We start from the raw sequence: 19,270 nt of genomic DNA, 5'->3' as shown, positions 1-19,270 counted from the left end.
CAGAGGGGCAGGCGTGAACATGTGTGTAGAAACTAGCCTATTGTATGAAGGTGAAATTTACATCCCTTGCTCTGCCCACTTATGCCTCTGGCCCTGCCTATCATGTGGCCTTGCCCATGGCTGAAAAGGGTTTCCCATGCCCTATTCTACAGGCTCAAGGCTACTGATTTTGGACTGTGTCTTCCCAGGAGTACCCTCCTTGGCACTGACTCTGCAGGAGACCAAACCAGGTGAGGCATCTTTCAGAGGAGAAGATCTTTGGAGTGCTTGTCAAGGTCTGCTCTGTTCACTTCATTTCTAAATATGCTAGGAACTGACAATAGGGTCTTCCTCTAAGAAGAGGGACGCGGGTGGCGCTGTGGGTTAAACCACAGAGCCTAGGACTTGCCGATCAGAAGGTCGGCGGTTCGAATCCCCGCGACGGAGTGAGCTCCCGTTGCTCGGTTCCTGCTCCTGCCAACCTAGCAGTTCAAAAGCACGTCAAAGTGCAAGTAGATAAATAGGTACCGGGTACCGCTCCGGCAGGAAGGCAAAGGGCGTTTCCGTGCACTGCTCTGGTTCGCCAGAAGCGGCTTAGTCATGCTGGCCACATGACCAGGAAGCTGTACGCCAGCTCCCTCGGCCAATAAAGCGAGATGAGCACCGCAACCCCAGTGTTGGCCATGACTGGACCTAATGGTCAGGGGTCCCTTTATCTTTACCTAAGAAAAAAGTCCCCACCTGGTTGCAGGATGGTCCAAACAGGTGGGTGGGGTGATAAGTAGGCTACTCTCCCTACCCTAACCTCCCCCATCCTTAAAAAAGAAAGTTGTGAATAGGGGTGTAAGAAGGCACCAATTTTTGTCCCATCCTGCTTTCATCAGAACCAGTGCTGTTTCCGCTCTGTTTACACTAAAACTCGGGTTATTCATTTGTTTTGGGCCAAAACTAATGTTATTATGTACTGTAATTAATTTCAGTGGAAAGGAAATGTCAAAAATGGTGCACAAAATGGCACAGACTGAAAAAACCAACAATAGTGAATGCTGCTCATATTTGCTTGTGTGATTTCTGTTCCTGACCTTGGTCAAGCATGCAAACTGTCATGATTTCTGCTCCCATTTCCAAAAGAATTCTCCAACAGCGCAGCTATGGACTGCATTACATTCAGACACACTGTGCTCATGAATTTCTGTCCACCTGGAGGAGTTTTTAATACCTTGTTTTTAGTAACAACTATGGCATAGGGTAGATTGTGAATTCAGAAAAGTTCAATATTTATTCTCAGCTGAGGATGGCAAAGCTCCCTTTGCTATTTCATCCCTAGAATGGAGGGAGCCCACTGCCACAAATTCACAAGTCTGTTCTGAAATCACCACAGATACAAAACAAGGTGCGATAATTGGATTGCTCGTTTGTGTCTGCAGAAAAATAAAACGGCAAATGCCACAACTTATCTTTCCCTTCCATGCAGAGATAGCATCGTTACCTCTGCCCACGCACCTGTTTTGTGTCTTGATACTCCTGTACTTTGTCTGTGAGGTTTGACCACGCACTGGTTAACAGAGTCTCCGGAGAAATCCGTGCAGTTCCCAGTTGTTTACAAAGCCACATTGCCTGGAGGGAAAAGCAGGTGTTTGGGGTGGGAGAGAGAGAAGGAATAAGAGAGAGCTGTATCTTCCCAAAGGAAATGAAAGTGAATTTGAAGAAAATTTAAAAACAAATAACACCAGCATTTTCACAGTTTTTCCATCGGAGTGTGCAAAATTCGTAACGCTTAAGTGGAAAGTAGAAAAAGAAAGCACCATCTGTAACAGGAGAGGGGGGAACAGCAAATATGTTATCTGTCACTTTTAAAAGGAATATAGTGACCATTTTGAAATTCAGCACAATGGAGATCTGGAACGTTTTCATTTACGATGTCACTTTAAAACCTGTGCTCCTTCTGCCCCCTCCCTCTGGAAGAGCCCAATGCCTGGATTTTCTCAAACACTGCTAGGGAATGAAAAAATAAGCAGCAAAACCTATACACACACAGGGAATCTTACTTAACCTGTTTCGTTCCGATGAAGGGTAATTAATCAATAAATACATTTATTGAAATTAAAATTAATCTGTAAAGAGTTTAAAGGATTCAGCCTTAGGCAGAGTAGGAGAGAGCAATGATTTAGTGCAAGGACAGGCCTGTGTTAATCATACTACTTTATGTTTATGAAGGGCTTGACTTTGCAATCCTATACCTAGACAGGTAGGTAGAGGACCGCAGCTTCAAAGTTTTCCAACACTTTCCTATACATTGCACAACCCCGCTGTGAGGTAGAACAGAATAGCTACAAAGATGTGGGCTGAAGAGAGCCTGAAAGTATACAGTGGCTTCTTGTCTAAGGCTACTTTTGAGAATCTGGAAGAGACGAAAGGTTTGAACAGGGAGTTTCCTGACTCTTGGGACCAACTGCCGTATCACAGGCACTCAAGGAACTTTGGAAAGACTGATATATACCAATTGTTACTCAAAATGTCAAAGCATAGGCCAAGATGTCTGTGTTTTCACAGAATCATCACAGGTAGTCTGAAGCACCGTAATAATATAAGGCAAGCCTGTTGGAGCAGGCCAGTGGCCCATCTAGTCCAGCATCCTGTTCTCACAGTGGCTGGCCAGTTGCCCCAATGGGAAGCCAGCAAACAGGACCTGAGCACAGCAACTCTACCCACTTGTGATTCCCAGCAACTGCTTTTTCAGAGGCATACTGCCTCCGATAGTGCAGGGCAGAACATAGCAATCATGGCTTATCCTCCATTTGTATAATTTAAAAGCCATCCAAGTTGGTGGCCGTCACCCACATCTCATGGGAGTAAATTCCACAATTTAACTATATTGGAGCTTTTTGTCCAGGTCCAGAAAAATGCTAAGTATTAATATAGACTTTAATAAAGACAATGAGTCCTACATCTGCTATCCATTAAGAACATTTCCATGCATACACAAAAATCTACTTACAATAGTTGTTTTCCCAGAAGCAGGAGGTCCAAGAATACAGATCTTTGGAACTGTAGATGAAATAAAAAACACATGAATGTCACAACATTGTAGCTGTTAAGAATCCTTGTAATTTCCCGAAGATAACTGCAATATCCATTGCCATTCCAGTTCCTTTTATTAGCATATGTTTAAATGTTGGAAATGCTGGGGTGCACTGTAGGCTTATTCCCCTTCCCAGACTGTCCTTTTTATGTTGACCTATTGAACTTTATCCAGTGCTAGACTGATACCCAATTTCTCTTCCATCTTCTCCATGCCTCCCCGGTGAGAGGAGACACCTTTTTGATTCTCTCACCATCCAAGATGCAAGATCATGAATTCTCCACCTTAGATAGAACGAAGACCTTTCCAATCAATCATGCATTTTGTTCAATGAACATAGCTTTCCTCCCACCCAAACTCAAAGAGTCTCAGTGTGATTATATACATAGAATCGTAAAATTGGAAAGGACCCCAAGAGTATCTATTCCAAACCCTGCAATGTAAGAATCACAGCTAAATAATCCCTGACACATTGCCATCCAACTTCTGTTTAAAAACCTCCAGTGAACAAGAGTCCACAACCTTCCCAAGTAGTCCATTTCACTATCAAACAGCTCCTACCATCAGAATTTTTTTCCTAATGTTTAGTCAGAATCTCTTTTCTTATAATTTTGGTAATCAAGAGTAAAGTAGGCTCCTCCAGCAGGGATTAACTCGAAATGCCAGCAATTCACTCCCTTAGCATGAAGACCTCAAGTTTGGACTAGTGGTCAGCTAGTAACTGTGGGGAAGGAATGCCGCTATTTTACATAGGATGGGCAACATGGTGCCCCTCCAGATGCTGCTAGACCTAGTTCCAATCAGTTCCAACCTACGTGACCAATGGCCGGGAACAATGAGAGTTATAGTCCAATAATATCTCAAGGTGGTAAACAACAGATCGTATTAAGAAAAGCAAGCTTTTGTCACTGTTCTGAGGAGATAGGCTACAATCTCAAGCAGAGTGGGGAGGACCTAATGGCCCAGGGTAAACGACAGGTTCAGCTGCTATTCCAAAACATATATGGGACCTCCCCACTACTTCAGGAGACCTGCAGCCTAAGGACTACCTGTTGAGTGCACTCGGGTTGCCTGTGTGTCTCTGGGTGCTGGTTCTGACTTTTCTGGCTTTCAAAGCCCTGAACACCTGGGACACCTTCTGAGAAATGAACCACTTAGAATTTAAGATCCAGAATTTAAGAGTCCTCTACATGCTCCAAATTCAGGGGGCAGAGACTGGATCAGTCATGTTGCCTGCAATTTGGAGTGACTGCCCCCACTTCCAGTGCTTTTAAACAGTGACTGATCATGGCTGTTTTGATTACAGTGGGCCCACCACTTCCGCAAGGGTTCGGTTTTAGGAGTCCACGCACAGAGGCAGGAACCCCTGGAACTGCCTCCCACCCCTGCAAGATGGAGAGCAGCTTACCAGGGTCTGGAAAGGTTGTGGGAGAGTCCTGAAACCTTCCCAAAGCCCTGTGCCTCACTTACCTAGCTTTGGGAAGGTGCCGCAAGGACCCTGGAATGCTAGTACCAGAGTCCTCCTGCAAAACCTAGTGGGTGCACAGTGCAGGGAAAATAAATAAATGGAGAGCAGAGATGGACCTGGCTCTCCATTTATTTATATATTCCCCACCCCAGCCTGACATAAGGTTATGATCATATAAGTAAAGCAAGCACAATTTGAGGGCTTGATGTATTGCTATTTGTCCTGTGCTCTTATTAGTTTTATGCTCTTGCATGGTTTTTAATCGGGACGCTATTTGCTTAACAGGAGTGTGGACTATGGATTTATTTATCTTTTAATTAAAGCCATGATTGATTTTTGTTAAAGTTACCTTGCTTGGTGTATTAAGGCATATCATTTCTTTTTTTAAAAAAAAAAAAAGTCCAAAAATTAATGGCTGCAACTAGTTCCCAAGGTAGAAAAAATAAAAAGGAATATGTAACAGTGTTCTAAGAGGAAGTGGGCCTTCCAAGGCCTCATCCTGGCCAGTCCCGGCTCGACCAACAAAGATCTGGAGTTGAGGGGCAGGGTGTGTGCACGCTGGGGCGTGTGTGTGCAATGTACTCTCTGTGTCAAGAGAACAGACCTACCACACCCCTCCTAGATGTGTGTGACATCTGAGCAGCACCATGGCAGGTATTTTGCTAGTTTATAAAGAAGATAGTTTTCATTTCACTTTCCCCTCACGTCTCCTTGACCCAGAGACTAGCTACCTCCTGGGCAGAGCTGGGGAAGATGAGACACGCAGTACGTTTCCCAGGTTTCTTCTGGAGCAAGATGGCAAAAACTCCACCACCCCCTTCAGCCGCTAGAGAGAGAAAAAACAAGTTACTCCATGTGTGTTTTCACCCTCCTCAGTCCTTTTGTCTCGCTGCTCACTCGCTCTCCCCCTGGACAGCATTAATATCAGATTCCTCCCTGCTCTTTTCTTGTTCATTCCTCGAGTCCATGGTTGTCCGTGGCACAACCTTCTTTTGGTTTCAGAGCAAGATTAAAGGCAAAGGGAGCTGAAGAAGAAGAAAGGGATGGCGCGCCAGCCGCCTTCCCCCTCGACACATATGTCCCCGCATCTTCTTCGTTACGCGGACGTGTGCGGGGTTTTAATGTGCCCTTCCATCTCGAGCACCGTTGCGGGCTTTTAATGATTAAAATATGGGAGAGAGGAGGCCCAGGTGCTGGGAAACGGCAATCAAGTTGAGGTGGATTACCAGAAAGGATGGTCTAGCGAAAGCAGGGGGAGGTGGACATAAAGGGGAAACAAAGGGTTGAGAGTGTAGGGGGCAGGAAGCCTTGGGGAAAGTTCTTGGCTGAGATTAAGGCTGTGTACACACTAGGCCTTTAAAGCACATTTGAAACGCATTCTTTCCCCTCAAAGAATTCTGGGCACTTTAGTATGTTAAGATTTGCTGAGGATTGTAATTCTGCGAAGGGAAATCTTTGAGGGAAAGAATGCACTTTAAATATCTAGTGCAGGCATAGGCAAACTCAGCCCTCCAGCTGTTTTGCGACTACAACTCCCATCATTCCTGACCACTGGTCCTGTTAGCTAAGGATGATGGGAGTTGTAGTCCCAAATCATTCGGCAGGCCAAGTTTGCCTATGCCTGATCTAGTGTGTACATGCCCATTTTCAGGAGGTGTGGGATGGGGTGTCAGCGGCCTCTGGATCAGAGCTGCTAGGAATTGCAAGTCAGGAGAATGGTCTCTGTGCTCAGACCCTGCTTGTGGGTTTCCCACTGGGGCATCTTGTCTGCCACTCTGAGAATAAGATGCAGAACTAGATGGGCCTTTGGTGTGATCCAGCAGGCTTGTCTAATGTTCTTATGGTATTTCAGCCCACCTGTGACGATTCTTTGAAAACACAGATATCTTGGGGTACAACTCAATGGGCTGAGTAACTATTGGTATAAGTCAGTCTTTCCAAATTCCCTGAGTGCAAGACACAGGGCTTGGTTATGGAAAGACAAAAACCATTTTTGTTTCAACACACCCATTTAAACTTTACTCTTTTAATATCTCCTTTGATGCTTTGTTTTAATGCAGCCTTCCCCAACCTGGTATATTCGACAAGTATACTGGCAAGGCAGCTATGACAATGGCTCACCTCTCCAAAACAGTATGGGAAAATGTGATGCTAACGACCAATGCCAAGATGTGCTGCATCACACTGCTTTATGGAAGTGAGTCGTGGGCAACTTACACCTGCCAGAAGCAAAGCCTCAATGCCTTCCTTAAGTGCTGCGTCAGGAAGATTTTGGGCATCACATGGCAGGACAGAGTCTCAAATGAAGACGTGCTCTCCCAAGCCCACATTCTCAGCATGTTCGCACTCCTGTCTCAGAGACATCTACGTTGGGTTGGTCATGTCTACAGAATGGAAGATGGCAGGATCCCCAAGGACGTGCTCTACGGGGAGCTGGCTGCAGACACCAGGCCTGTTAGCAGACCAACTCTATGTTACAAAGATGTCTGTAAACATGACATGAAGGCTGGCAACATCATCCCCTCCATTTGGGAATCCCTTGCAGATGACCGCAATGCCTGGAGACAGTAAGGTTGTATATCCATAGCAGTGACTAAAGGAGGAATGACCACTGGGAGGAGCGCAGAAAGAAGAAATGCCATGGTACACCTGTATCAGCACAGCCAGATGCCATCATCTGCCCCAGCTGCAGCAAAACATGTCTCTTCCATTTCGGTCTCTACCACCACAGCAGGAGCTGTAACCCTCCAATGGTTTGGCTTCACCCTCAAAGGCACATTTTTCCATTGTCTCCTGAGACAAACAGATGCCAACCAAGCAACCAGCCAAAACTATCTATCAATATGACATGTTAAAGTTACATGCCTGGGTAAGCTTGTTGGAACAAAAAGGAGTTTGGCACCACAGGAAACAATACAGTGAAGATGTATTGATGTTAGGTAATAACATAAATGGGCAGGAAGTTCCAAAGTGTAGGTGCTTTTACACCAAAGGACCAATTTATTGCAAGTACAGAACAAGCATTATATGGCAGGTATAAAACAGACAGAAAATAACAACCTTAAATACTTTTTTTAAATCCTGCTTGCTTTGGAGATTTTCTTTGCAACTGAATCTTAATTAGATCCACAAGCAAATATATCCTTTGAACCTCACTCTGTTGCCCTCTGTTCCTGAAATCTTTCAGCTTTGTTTAAAATCTGAAATTTGGACACCTGCCATTTTCACGATGCCCTTTGAGGTTGTGATCTGTTGCCCCTTTGCCCCCACCCACACACCCACTGCCATGTTATATACAAGCACTGTGATGGCTAGTCTCCCAGTGCATTTTCTTGGAAGCCTGCTCCCTTCTACCCCTCACATCTTTTCCAAAGGTACCTGTGGAGATAATTTCAGTCGAAGATTCCAGCCGGCCAAAATAAAAAATGACAAGCCTCGCTGGATCTTGCTATCCAAAAGGGAGCGATGCTCTCTGATCTTGGCAAGAGAGCCGAGGGAAAGAGAGAAGTGTATTCCCCACCCCACCGTCCACCCCAAAGCTTTGCAACCGCTTTCCAGTATGGAGTTGAGCAGTGGAAAATTTTAAATCATGCATGAACCCCCCAAATTACAAATTCATCTTTACAAAGTTCTTTGACTTGGGAGGTTTACAGGAAGGGCTCTTACTGGCTCTTGTAAGAGCACCAAGAAAAGGCTATACATTATCAGGAAAAGAATGCTTTAAAAGGCTACATCAAGCTGTTTTTGTCACCTAATTTCTTTCAAAAAAAATAATGTGATTAAAACCTGTGTGGCTTTTTTCTCCTCCATCCCCCTTTAAAAAAAAAAAAAAATCTTAACACCTTGAAACTCCAGCCTGGTAAGTGAGGAATTATTTATAAACAGAGCCACTGAAATGTGCTGTGGTGCCAACACTAATCAACTTCTTCAACCCGCTTCAAAGCAATATATATATATATATATATATATATATATATATATAATATCACGAACCTTTCTATCTACAGATCCTTTTGAGGTTTAAGTAAGGAGCACGATTTAAAATTCACAAGAAAACCCTGAGGTACTGAAGCTTTAATACACAGCTTTTTGGACAAACGTTTGATAGGAGGGGGGAGAAAAAGGAAACGTACCATTATACACACCGTATCACGCTTTAATATTGCCCAGGGCTACTGTAAATGCTCACTTTGTACTAAATCTGCTTTTCCTTCTGCATAGGAGCTGGCAGAAGACGTGCCAATGCAGAAATGTGCCGATTTACTCATCTGCACACCGGTAAAAATCATCTGGGGCTCAGTCCCTAAACGTACCACACGGGTGGCAGAGTGTTTCTAGGGCAACTTTGTAATGGACTGTTTAACCCTTCTGGTCTGCACACCGATCCCTTTATACAGTCAACAGTCCACCATTCAACAGAGAGTTATGCCAGCTGAATCCCACTGATTTTTGTGTACTTAACTCCTTCTTGGACTAGGGCTATGGCATGACCACCACCCCTACCCCCCAAGCAGCTGCTAAAATGCCAGTGTTATACATTTCCAAGATGGAAATTTTAACACAGAAGGCTGTCAAGGATTTGGCTTCCAAAATTTCTGTTATCTAACAAGGTGTGACTTTGTTGAATAAGCAATCCATGTTTAGTTATCCAACCACTACCTGATTCTGCTTCTCTGCACTTCATTCATTTTTCTGAGATTAAGATTCAGCTTTGATAATCATCATCATCATCATCTTTATTTTGTTCACAGCTAATTTACATTCAGATTAGTGCTACAGTTTCTGCTATTTCTCCTGGGTCCAATTCAAACTCCTAGTATTAATCTTTAAAGTAGCCCTAGGGGTCAGTTTACCTGCAAGTGAGTTCCTATCCAAACACTAAAATGTACCTTCTGAATGCCGCTGCCAAATGTAGTGAGGTGGATGACTACTAAAGGGGGACGGGGATTGAATGAAGGATGAAATTTGATTTGGATCGCATTTAAATATGTACTTGCTTAATTCTCACTTTCTGAAAAAACTCAGACATACAACCTTCCGAGTTTACATTTCTCCTAATTTTTACAGTGCAGTTCTCAAGCCCAGTGGCATTCCAAAAAATGTACATGCCCTGGTAAAGTGTGCACAAAAAGCATACATCTGTGGAAGTCATATATGCATTCTGTTAGGGGAAATTGCTTTGCAATCATGTATATATTGGTGGACTTTGCATACAAAAATGTTAATATTAGAAGAAATTTGCACAAAACACAGATGAATTTCCACAAAGAGTTTTAAAAAAGAACACCACAAACTGATGTGGAACTGTAACTAGCTGAACCTAAAAACAGAAAACTGAGAAACTGAAAGAAGCCACAATTTTCAAATTTGCCCAACCCTACCTGAATGTAGAATACCATCCCTATAAGGGCTTCCTAACACTAACTGCACTCTTTCTGGCACAAGACCAAGACCCTTTTATTCTCCCAGGCTTTTAAAAAACTTTCACTGTTTCTTAATTATTTCAACCCACCCTAATTTCAGACTAATATATTTTATATTGTTTTAATTCCGTTATAGGTTGCTTACTTTTTAACCATTATATGTTTTTAGCGTTCTGCGATTTTTTTTTAATAAATAAATAAATTGTAAGCCACCTTGAGTCCTGGTTCTGTGGGGGGAAGGCAAAATACTAATAAATAATAATTAGTCATAATAACTTTTATTGGGCCTACACGTAAACTTTGCAAAATCTGAGGCGATGTGCTTCAACACTGCCCCCCCTCTTCCACATACCCAAAAGGAATTCACCAACATCAAAAAACAACAACAACAACAACAACAACAACAACAAAACTGCCACACCAAATTCAGGTACCTAGGGGTTCAAATAACCAGAAACCTCAACAAACTACAGTCGTACCTCGGGTTGAATGTGCTTCAGGTTGAGCACTTTCGGGTTGCGCTCCATGGCAACCCGGAAGTAACTTCCAGGTTTCGCCACTCGCGCATGCGCAGATGCTCAAAATGACATCACACGCATGCGCGGAAGCGGCAAAACGCACCTTGCACTCGCACAGAAGCGCAGTCGCATCTTACGTTCTGTTCAGGATGCAAACGGGGCTCCGGAACGGATCCCGTTCGCATCCCGAGGTACGACTGTATACCTCCACAATTACAAGCCCCTGTTCAGGCTGCCTCACACTTTGGAACTCCCTGCTGCCTGACTTAACTCCTCTTTTTGGTGCCTGCTAAAATATTTTTGTTTAGAGAAGCCTACCCAGACATGTTTATGTATGTTTAACCTGTTTTTTAGTTTATAAGTGATTTTATTTATTATTCTGGTCTACTCAGGTAGACTAGAGTATGGTGATACCCACAAGAGAGGTGTAGCTCGCAGAGTGCAGGGCTGAAGACTCACTCTGACTGGCTGCAGGTCCAGCTAGCCAGAAGGTGGGTGGAGACAGAACTTTGTGACTGGAAAAAGAATAGCAGTTGAGAGTCTGGGTTCCAGGCGTTTCAGCTGGATAGTATAGCCCATGGGTAGGCAAACTAAGGACTGGGGGCCAGATCCAACCCAATTGCCTTCTAAATCCGGTCCGCGGACAGTCCAGGAATCAGCATGTTTTTACGTGAGTAGAATGTGCCCTTTTATTTAAAATGCATCTCTGGGTTATTTGTGGGGCATAGGAATTCGTTCACCCCCCCCCCCACAAATAGTCCGCCCCTCCCCCCAAGGTCTGAGGGACAGTGGACCAGCCCCTGCTGAAAAAGTTTGCTGACCCATGGTATAGTCTCTGAACTGTGTGCAGTTTGCCCTGAGAATAGTATCTACAGCCACAGAAGAAAGTCTCTGAGCTGGGTGTTAGATTAAAATAAAGTGGCTGGTGTCTTTTAAGAGTATATAGACTAGTGAGAACCAGGAAGCTCAATTTTAAAAAGGAGAAGTGGAGTTGTGAGGAAACACTCTACTTGGGTCTCAAGTTCAGTAAAAAGGGGAAAGACCTTCTGAAGAGAGGAGTAATCCCAAACCAGTTAGGAGGGGAGTGTGTGCTGATCCCCTGGGCTAGTATACCAAAAGAGGAGCCTCAGGGGTGAGATTTGTAAAAGGTTGGAGAAACTGACAGAAAGTGTCAAATTTTCAGAACCCTAGTTTTATGACCTAAACTGAAACAGTGCTGCAATTAGTTTAATGAACCAAAGTATAGATGTCAACTTTCCCCTTTTCTTGCGAGGAATCCTATGCGGAATAAGGGAATTTCCCTTTAAAAAAGGGAAACGTTGACAGCTATGAACCAAAGTGAAAATAATCTGTGCATTTACCATCTTGTTTAGAAGCCTGTTTAGATACCAGTAACTGTTTCTTGAAATAATTCTGTCCCCTGACACATCTTCTCTTTTGCCTATTTTGCTGTAAAATAAAATCTTTTACCTTTTTAACTTCCCTAAGTCTCCAAGTGCCATTTTCTTTAAAAAGCAAAAATACCCAGTAGGAAGAGAGGACACGTATCCTATGTTTTAACCTGTTTTTAGTTTATTGCTGATTTTATTTTTTTAATGTTTAAATAGTTGTTTTTACTAATGGTTTTATTGTTTTGTTACTTGTAAGCTGCTTTGAGGGTTTTTTTTAACAGCAATGTATATATTTAAGAAATAAAAATAAAATTTTATTGGTTTGTATCCAACTAAATTCACTCAGAGAAGACCAATTGAAATTAACAGACCCAAGTTAGTTATACCCATTCATTTTAATGGGTCTACTCTGAGGAAGACACTGGATACAACCCCATCGTCCTTGGGTTTTTCTGAGTGATTGTTCAGCTGCAACTGAAGCTGGAGGACATTGAGGAGTTTGACGGTGCCCGCAAGGAACTTGAGAGGCGTAGGAAGCGCGAGGAGGTGGACCTGGTAGGAGCCAGCGATGGTGAGGGTGCGCTGGGACTCTCAACACTGATCATAAGAGCTAGGAGCAGATGATACATGACCAGACTGGCTACTAACCCCAGCCCAAACCAAACAACCGTTCATCTCAGTTTGGGAACTTTGAGTTCTAGAGCCCAAAGGGTGGACAGTGGCAGTGCCTGGTACCTGTGAGCTTCGGAAGAAAGCAGGAATTTGTTTCAAGAGCCCGACAGGCTCTGTTTAGAAATAGCAGAAGTTTTAAATGGAATTCCTCCTTCAAGCAGAGCAAGTCTTGCTTTCCCTACAAAGATGGGATCTCTGTCTTACTTGATGGTTTCTTTTGTGCAACCTTGCTAGGCTGCTGTGCTTAAAGAATATTTGTTTTTAACTTTGCATGCATCATTGTATAAACATAGATGGACATTCTAGCTAATGTACTTAATAAAAGATTTTTTATTTTTTTTTAAAAGTTTCTCAAGGCCTGTTGTCGTTTGGAGCTATAAATTACCAGCACCTTTGTGTCATCGCGCCCACGCCACACTACTTAAAGGAGTACTTTAGAACCAATTATTAATTAAAAGCTTTTCTGCCTTCACACCTGGGAAAAATACAATCTCTTTTTCTTTTCCTTCCACATCTCTGTTTGAATTTTTCTCTGGGGCGAAAGCTGCCTTGGAAGGAGAGATCATGAAAATTCATAGCTTTCCTGATGACTTTAATAAGGTAATGCTTCTCCCTCTCTTCAGTCAGTACCTTCTTCTGTGATCAAGAAATTTGTTTAAAACACACACACATTTACACACAAAGAAACCAAGATTGCTAGAGATTCCTCCTCTGTTATTCTTTCTTTTTTTCTCAACAGCTCTTTTTAGCATTGTTCCTTCCATTATTTAATAAGAATATTCTGAACTTGAGCAGACAGCAGTGCTGCATTTAAACCAAAGACAATCTCTTTTACTAGAAACTCAAAATCAAGAGCTTTTTGCTTTGCTTTCAAATCCCACTCTGAAAAATAAAAGGAACAAACTGTAGCTTGGTCATTTAGGATGTTCAGCTCAAGAATTTAAAAAGACAGGGCCAGATTCAGGTAACTAGTTCCACTAACAGGAGCCCCTACAATAACTTTTGCTAGCACAGTGGGGCTTTCCTCCATCCCTGAACACACCCCTACACCCCAAATTGGCTCAGGGGGATTGGGAGAAACTCCAGAACAGTGCACAGGGGAGGAGAGGGAAGATCATTCCATCAGACAAGCAGGATGTTGGAGCAATCTCCTTAGCACTATCTTGAATTTCTCCCCCAAAAAAGCTGCCTTATACTGCATCACTCACTGGTCTACATAGTGCAACATCATCTAAACTGACTAACAGTGGATCCCCTGGGTTTCAAACACAAGACATTTGTGGAATGCTCTCCCCAGAGAGGCTTGCATTGCATGAGCAGGAAACTGCCCCCACCCCGTGCCTTCCAAAATCTTCTCTGATCGCTCCCCTAACCATCCAGAGCAGATTGGGGGAGTGAAAGGGGTCACATTTCACCAGCAGCATTGGAAGCCCTGGTGGCACCTGGGGCAGGTGCATGCACACCCTACTACACCGTGGGAGCAGGGTATGCCATGGGGTGGGCTGGGGGCCAGAGCGATTATGCCCTAAATCAAATTAGCAATCATTATCATCAGTTGAATCATGCCCTTGCTTCAGGAGCCAAAAGGTTTACATGAAAACTTTTCTATGGTGTACTTAAAAACAAAACGAAAAAACCCTCTCTTAAACAGATCAGAATGGGTGCAAACTACATTTAGAAACAGCTCCTGGATGAAAATTGTTTTTTCTCCCCTCACTCACCAACCCCAAATATTTAGCTACAAATCCACCTTGATAAGAATCTCAACCCTAAAACATAAAGAGCCCCAGACGTCTCTAGTGACAGAGATTTTATTGATGTGACACAACAGAATGTCTGGTGTGTGTGTTTTAAAAAAGCAACAACCCAGAGTAAACCGTTACAGAAACATCAAAGTAACATGACACCATTCTCGCCTTGACAGCTCATGTGGAATGAAAAATTAGAGTGCCGTTGTGCATAGCCAAATCTAATCCGCCTAAGGGTGAACAGTTTGTAAATCAAATAATTTTGATTGAGGGTACACGGCTCTTCATTGTGGCAGGAACGCAGGCTGTTCGATTCGTCAGCCTGCCTTACACACAAACACACACTCATGTTAAGAAGCCCACTTGCAGCTTCCCCGACTGCGAAGCTGTTGAGCTGTGGAAGTCATTAGCTGTGGCAAGTAAGTAAGTAATTTAAAAATAAAAATAAATGGCAGGCAAAAGCTGCCAGAGCTGAGAAGCCAAATTTTCACTTGACAAAAGGAGTAATTAGCAAGCTTAATGACATCAGGAAGTTATCAGACGGAGGCACAGAGAGTATAAATAATGGATACACTAGAACTCCTGCCATTCCCAGGAAAGGCATCTTGGTTTGTTGTTTTTTAAAAAGGGATCTGTTAATGCGCTTTTCTCTTTGGCTTTCCCCAGGAAAAGAAACTTGAAGCATCTTACAAACCCTAGAAATTAGCACATGGTGGGCCACGGGTAGCAACATAAGGAGGCAGTGATTTCCGTCCTGTCCTGTACTTGCCACAATCAGCACTGTTTACATTCTGCTACAGTTTGGCTCCTGCTAAATCCTGTTTGTCTCACTATATTATGTCTGAAACTAACACAATTATTTACATAATTAATTTCTATGCATTTCAATGGAAAGGAAACATAAAAATAATGCAGAAAATCACATTTTTGCAGACTCAAAAAAGAAAAGAAAAAAAACCATAGCGAATTCCACTCATATTCACTGGCATGATTTCTGCTGCCAGCGTCAGACAAACATGTACATTGTGTACAAAGCTAGGCTTGTTTTCAAAGTTGCCATTTCAGGTTTAAGGACAGGGGAGCTATGAGATTACAATAGTGGGACACAATTTCCAGCAAGGATCAATTAACTTGTCTTAGAGATATATAGATATATACATATGTATTCAAGTTCAAAACTGATGGCTATGTTATGAGTATTTAATGTGGGGTTTCTTAATATCTAGGTCAGGGTTTCCCAAACTTAGGTCACAAATTGTTTTTGGACTACTACTCCCATCACCCCAAGCTAGCAGGCTCAGTGGTTAGGGATGATGGGAACTATAATCCAAAAACAGCTGGAGACCCAAGTTTGGGAAACCCTGATCTAGGAAGGCTTTTCAATCAGGTTGAATGGTGTGCTGCCCCACCAACCCCTCAGCCAGCCCCCACCTGCCTGCCTTCTTACTCACAACCAATCCAGGGAGTGGTGGCCCTGGCTGTCAGCTTCCTCCTTCTCCCAGGTTTCAGTGTGGCCATTGTAGAACTCAGCGGGGAGGAGGATGGGGACAAAACTGTAATTAGTCCCCCCCCCATTGGCTCTAACGCCACCTGCTGCTTGGACTCCCTGCCTTCTGCCCTTTCACTCAAAACAGGCATCAGCCACCACCGTACCTAGGTGCTCCTGGAAAATAACTGTTAGGTGTGAAAGGCATAGCCCTCTTGGTATGTGATCCCTAATCAATTTCATCTCAATCGTGCAGATGATGGTTAGGTCCTACTTGTGTGCTTCCCACTGACACCTGGTTGACCACTGTGAGAACAGGATGTGGGACTAAATGAACCATTGGCTTGATCCAGCAGGCTCACATTATGTTATGTTATGTTATGTTATGTTATGTTATGTTATGTTGGTGTTATGTGTTAGAGTTATGTTAACTATGGTTTCCATGCAAAGTGGCAGGGGCATAGGAAGGGGGGGTGCAGGAGTGCGGTCCACCCCGGGTGTCATCCTTGAGGGGGGTGAGAAAACGGCACACCGCAGGGGGTGGCACTTATCGCGGGGCCTGAGCCAAGCATCTCTCCTGGGAGTGATGCGGTGGTTCGGGGGCCCGCACTGCCTGAAATGGCAGCGTGGGGCTTGCGTCCACCAGGCGGACTCCGTGGGCAGCTCACTATGCTGCCCCCCTGGGCAGATTGCCCTGGAGCCCCCATGCGCAGATCGCTGCAGTGCCTCCATGTGCAGATCACCCCGCCCCCACCGCTCCGTGTGTCGGGGCTAGCTACGCACCTGCAAAGTGGTACTGTTGGGTACTGATTAGGGCTCGTCAGCCAAATCTCTACATGAAGCAACCCCTTGAAACTAAGGCATCACTTTCCCCTTCATCACCATGATATGGCCTTACCAGCAGATCCCATCACCCTGGGGCTGAGCCAAACATAGCGGAAGTGGGGAACTAAAAGCTGAGATAGACGCCCCTGTTATTTTGGCTTCCCACTTGTGCCTCTATGCTTTGCTCAGCCATGGGGTGATGAGATCTGCTGGAAGGACCATACTGGAGGAAGAGAAATTGTGAGTGGGGGGGAGACTGCCTGCACTTTGGGAGGAGGCCAGAATATATAGTTGGTGGCTGATCAGCTGTCTTGATGTCCTGCATCCTAGAGAAACTGATCAAAACGTTATGGTGGCTGCCATAAAGGGAGAAAATGTGTAGGAATAGGGTAGGCAATAAGACAAAAAGGATGGTGGGAAAGACAGACTTGAGGTCAACAACTTGTAGGGCAGGAGCTGCCTCTCATAGGCTGGATTCAGCTCAGGAGCTGCTAGTTGCCCAGTTCCCCAACTAAAATGATTTCTTCCCTTTACTCACCATCATAGTTGTCTTGTTTTAATTGTTTGATCAAGAAGTCTAAAGGCTCTTCCGGTTTATGGATAAGCAAACCTTGAAGCATTTCCTTTAAAAACAAAATTAAAAGAAATATTATTACAGTGGTACCTCGGGTTAAGTACTTAATTCATTCCGGAGGTCCGTTCTTAACCTGAAACTGTTCTTAACCTGAAGCACCACTTTAGCTAATGGGGCCTCCCACTGCCACTGCACTGCCAGAGCACGATTTCTGTTCTCATCCTGAAGCAAAGTTCTTAACCCAAGGTACTATTTCTGGGTTAGCAGTCTGTAACCTGAAGCGTATGTAACCTGAGGTACCACTGTACTACTATTATTATTACTGTTACTGTCTGCATACACTTCATACATTTGAAGTGCATGACTTCCCCTGCCCAGGAATTTTTGGAACTGTAGTTTGTTAAAGGTGCTGGGATTTGTAGCTCTGTGAGGGATAAATTGCAGTTTCCAGGATTCTTGGGGGGAGGTGTGTGATTAAATGCTAATAGTGAGTATGCAGTCAATATTACTACTGGTATTTATTAGACATTAAACATTTCTTACACAAAAGTCTCCAAGCAACTTCTGGAGTTTAAACATAAAACGTATTATAAGATTAAAACATTCCTTTAAAAAAGAACACATACAAGTCACAAGAACATACAAAAGAATATACTCCTCCAAACAGCTATGGTATATAGAAAATCCATCTCTCTCTCCAAGCTCTCTGTCCAGTTGGGCAGAGATCTAGAGTGTTTGTCCCTGACAGTGGGTCATCAGGACAGATTAGGTGCTGATTTACCATCCACCTCACTATCCAGCAGTCTCCCTGCATGAACTGACAAAGGTGATCTCAAAAGCAGTGTAGAAGGGCTTTTTTCCAGCGGAACTCATCAGAATTTAGTTTTGGCACCTCTCATGTGCACAACATTACCATTATAAGAGAGCAAGGGAGGCATTCGTGGTGAGTCCCGGCACCTCTTTTTCTAGAAAAACAGCACTGGGTGCTGATGACTCCCAGTCTTTTGGTTCTAGAAGACTTCAACATCCTTGTCAAAGGCTATTAAATTGGGGTGGAAGTTCAGGGCTTCAGGGCTGCTGTTCCAATATGTCATTGGCCCATCCACACTCTGGATCTGGTTTTCTTGACTGGGCAGGAAAAAGGTGGATTGGATTTAGATAGTAAGTGCCTGCCCCTTATTCATTCTCATCACCAAGGCTATACCTGCAACTGTGGCTGATAGCCAGCAGAGGCCACTGTGGCCTTGCCAAATTAGGCACAACTCTGCAGGTCACCCTGCTGCTCCCTCTGCTCGGATTCAGTTGCCTGAAGAAGGAAGGAACAAGAGGGGGAACAGTAGGGTTGTCATATTTCAAACAGTGAAAATCCAAACAGAAAAGCTGTTGAGCTTTTTATTGACAAATTTGTTGGCAAAGACGGCACTGCAAGCATATAATCTAATGTCATTATCCCTCGGTTTAAGGCTGCATTCTCTCCACATTCACCCACAGTCACTTTAACGTCCCTCTCTTGAAAGTTGTTTACAATTTCCAAACAAAATGAAGACAGTAAGGCAGTTATTGTTTTTTTGCATTTTATTTTCTATTATTAAAACCACCAGGTTGCCAATAAAACCAGGATCATTGGTTATCATCCCCAGAGATCTAGCCTGTAAACTTTGAAAGGAAGAAAGAATAAATGGGGAACTTCTGGCCTTCCAGATGTTACTGGACTCTCTCCCACCATTCCTAACTATCAGCCATGCTGGTTGGGGCTGATGGGAGTTGGAGTGCAATAATGGATGGAGAGTCAACAGTTTCTCTGCCCTGATCTAAGAAGAGGCATTCTATCATCTCATGAGGGAATGACTCTTCTAAATGAAGGGCTTCTTCCATCTATTGCGTGCTACTTCTTCGATCAGGAATGGGGACCTGTAGCCTTCCAAATATTGTCATACTACAACTCCTATCATCCCTGAACATCAGCCATATTGAGTGGGATTGATGGGAGCAAAATCTGGAGGGCTACAGGTTTCCCAGCACTGGATTATAACTGCCCTGATACTCCAGTTCATTAGCCAAAGTTCATTATCCTTTCTTCTTATTGTGGCTGGGAGCCACAAGT

The 19,270-nt window shown here is 43.8% G+C and overlaps 1 protein-coding gene across 6 annotated transcripts in view; it reads right to left on the bottom strand.

The window, feature by feature from the left end:
- The window catches only part of AK8 (adenylate kinase 8), a 96,742-nt gene that overhangs the window by 73,700 nt on the left and 3,772 nt on the right, over positions 1-19,270 (bottom strand). For 5 of the 6 annotated variants that reach the window (XR_013981650.1, XM_080990638.1, XM_080990639.1 and 2 more), the window contains exons 2-4: positions 17,131-17,215; positions 2,978-3,027; positions 1,483-1,596 (exon numbers count right to left, since the gene is read on the bottom strand). Coding sequence is in view for 5 of the 6 variants with exons in the window: in XM_080990637.1 (XP_080846763.1) it covers positions 1,483-1,596; positions 2,978-3,027; positions 17,131-17,215 (249 nt within the window). In the remaining variant the exon portion in view is untranslated. The remainder of the gene's footprint in view (positions 1-1,482; positions 1,597-2,977; positions 3,028-17,130; positions 17,216-19,270) is intronic. The other variant, XM_080990640.1, reaches the window with a different exon arrangement.

The sequence above is a fragment of the Podarcis pityusensis genome (genome assembly GCF_964106645.2).
Source record: "Podarcis pityusensis genome assembly, chromosome: Z".
In the NCBI taxonomy this organism is placed as follows: Eukaryota; Metazoa; Chordata; class Lepidosauria; order Squamata; family Lacertidae; genus Podarcis; species Podarcis pityusensis.
Note: the sequence above shows the minus strand (reverse complement) of the source record. Positions and strands in the feature narration are given on the sequence as shown.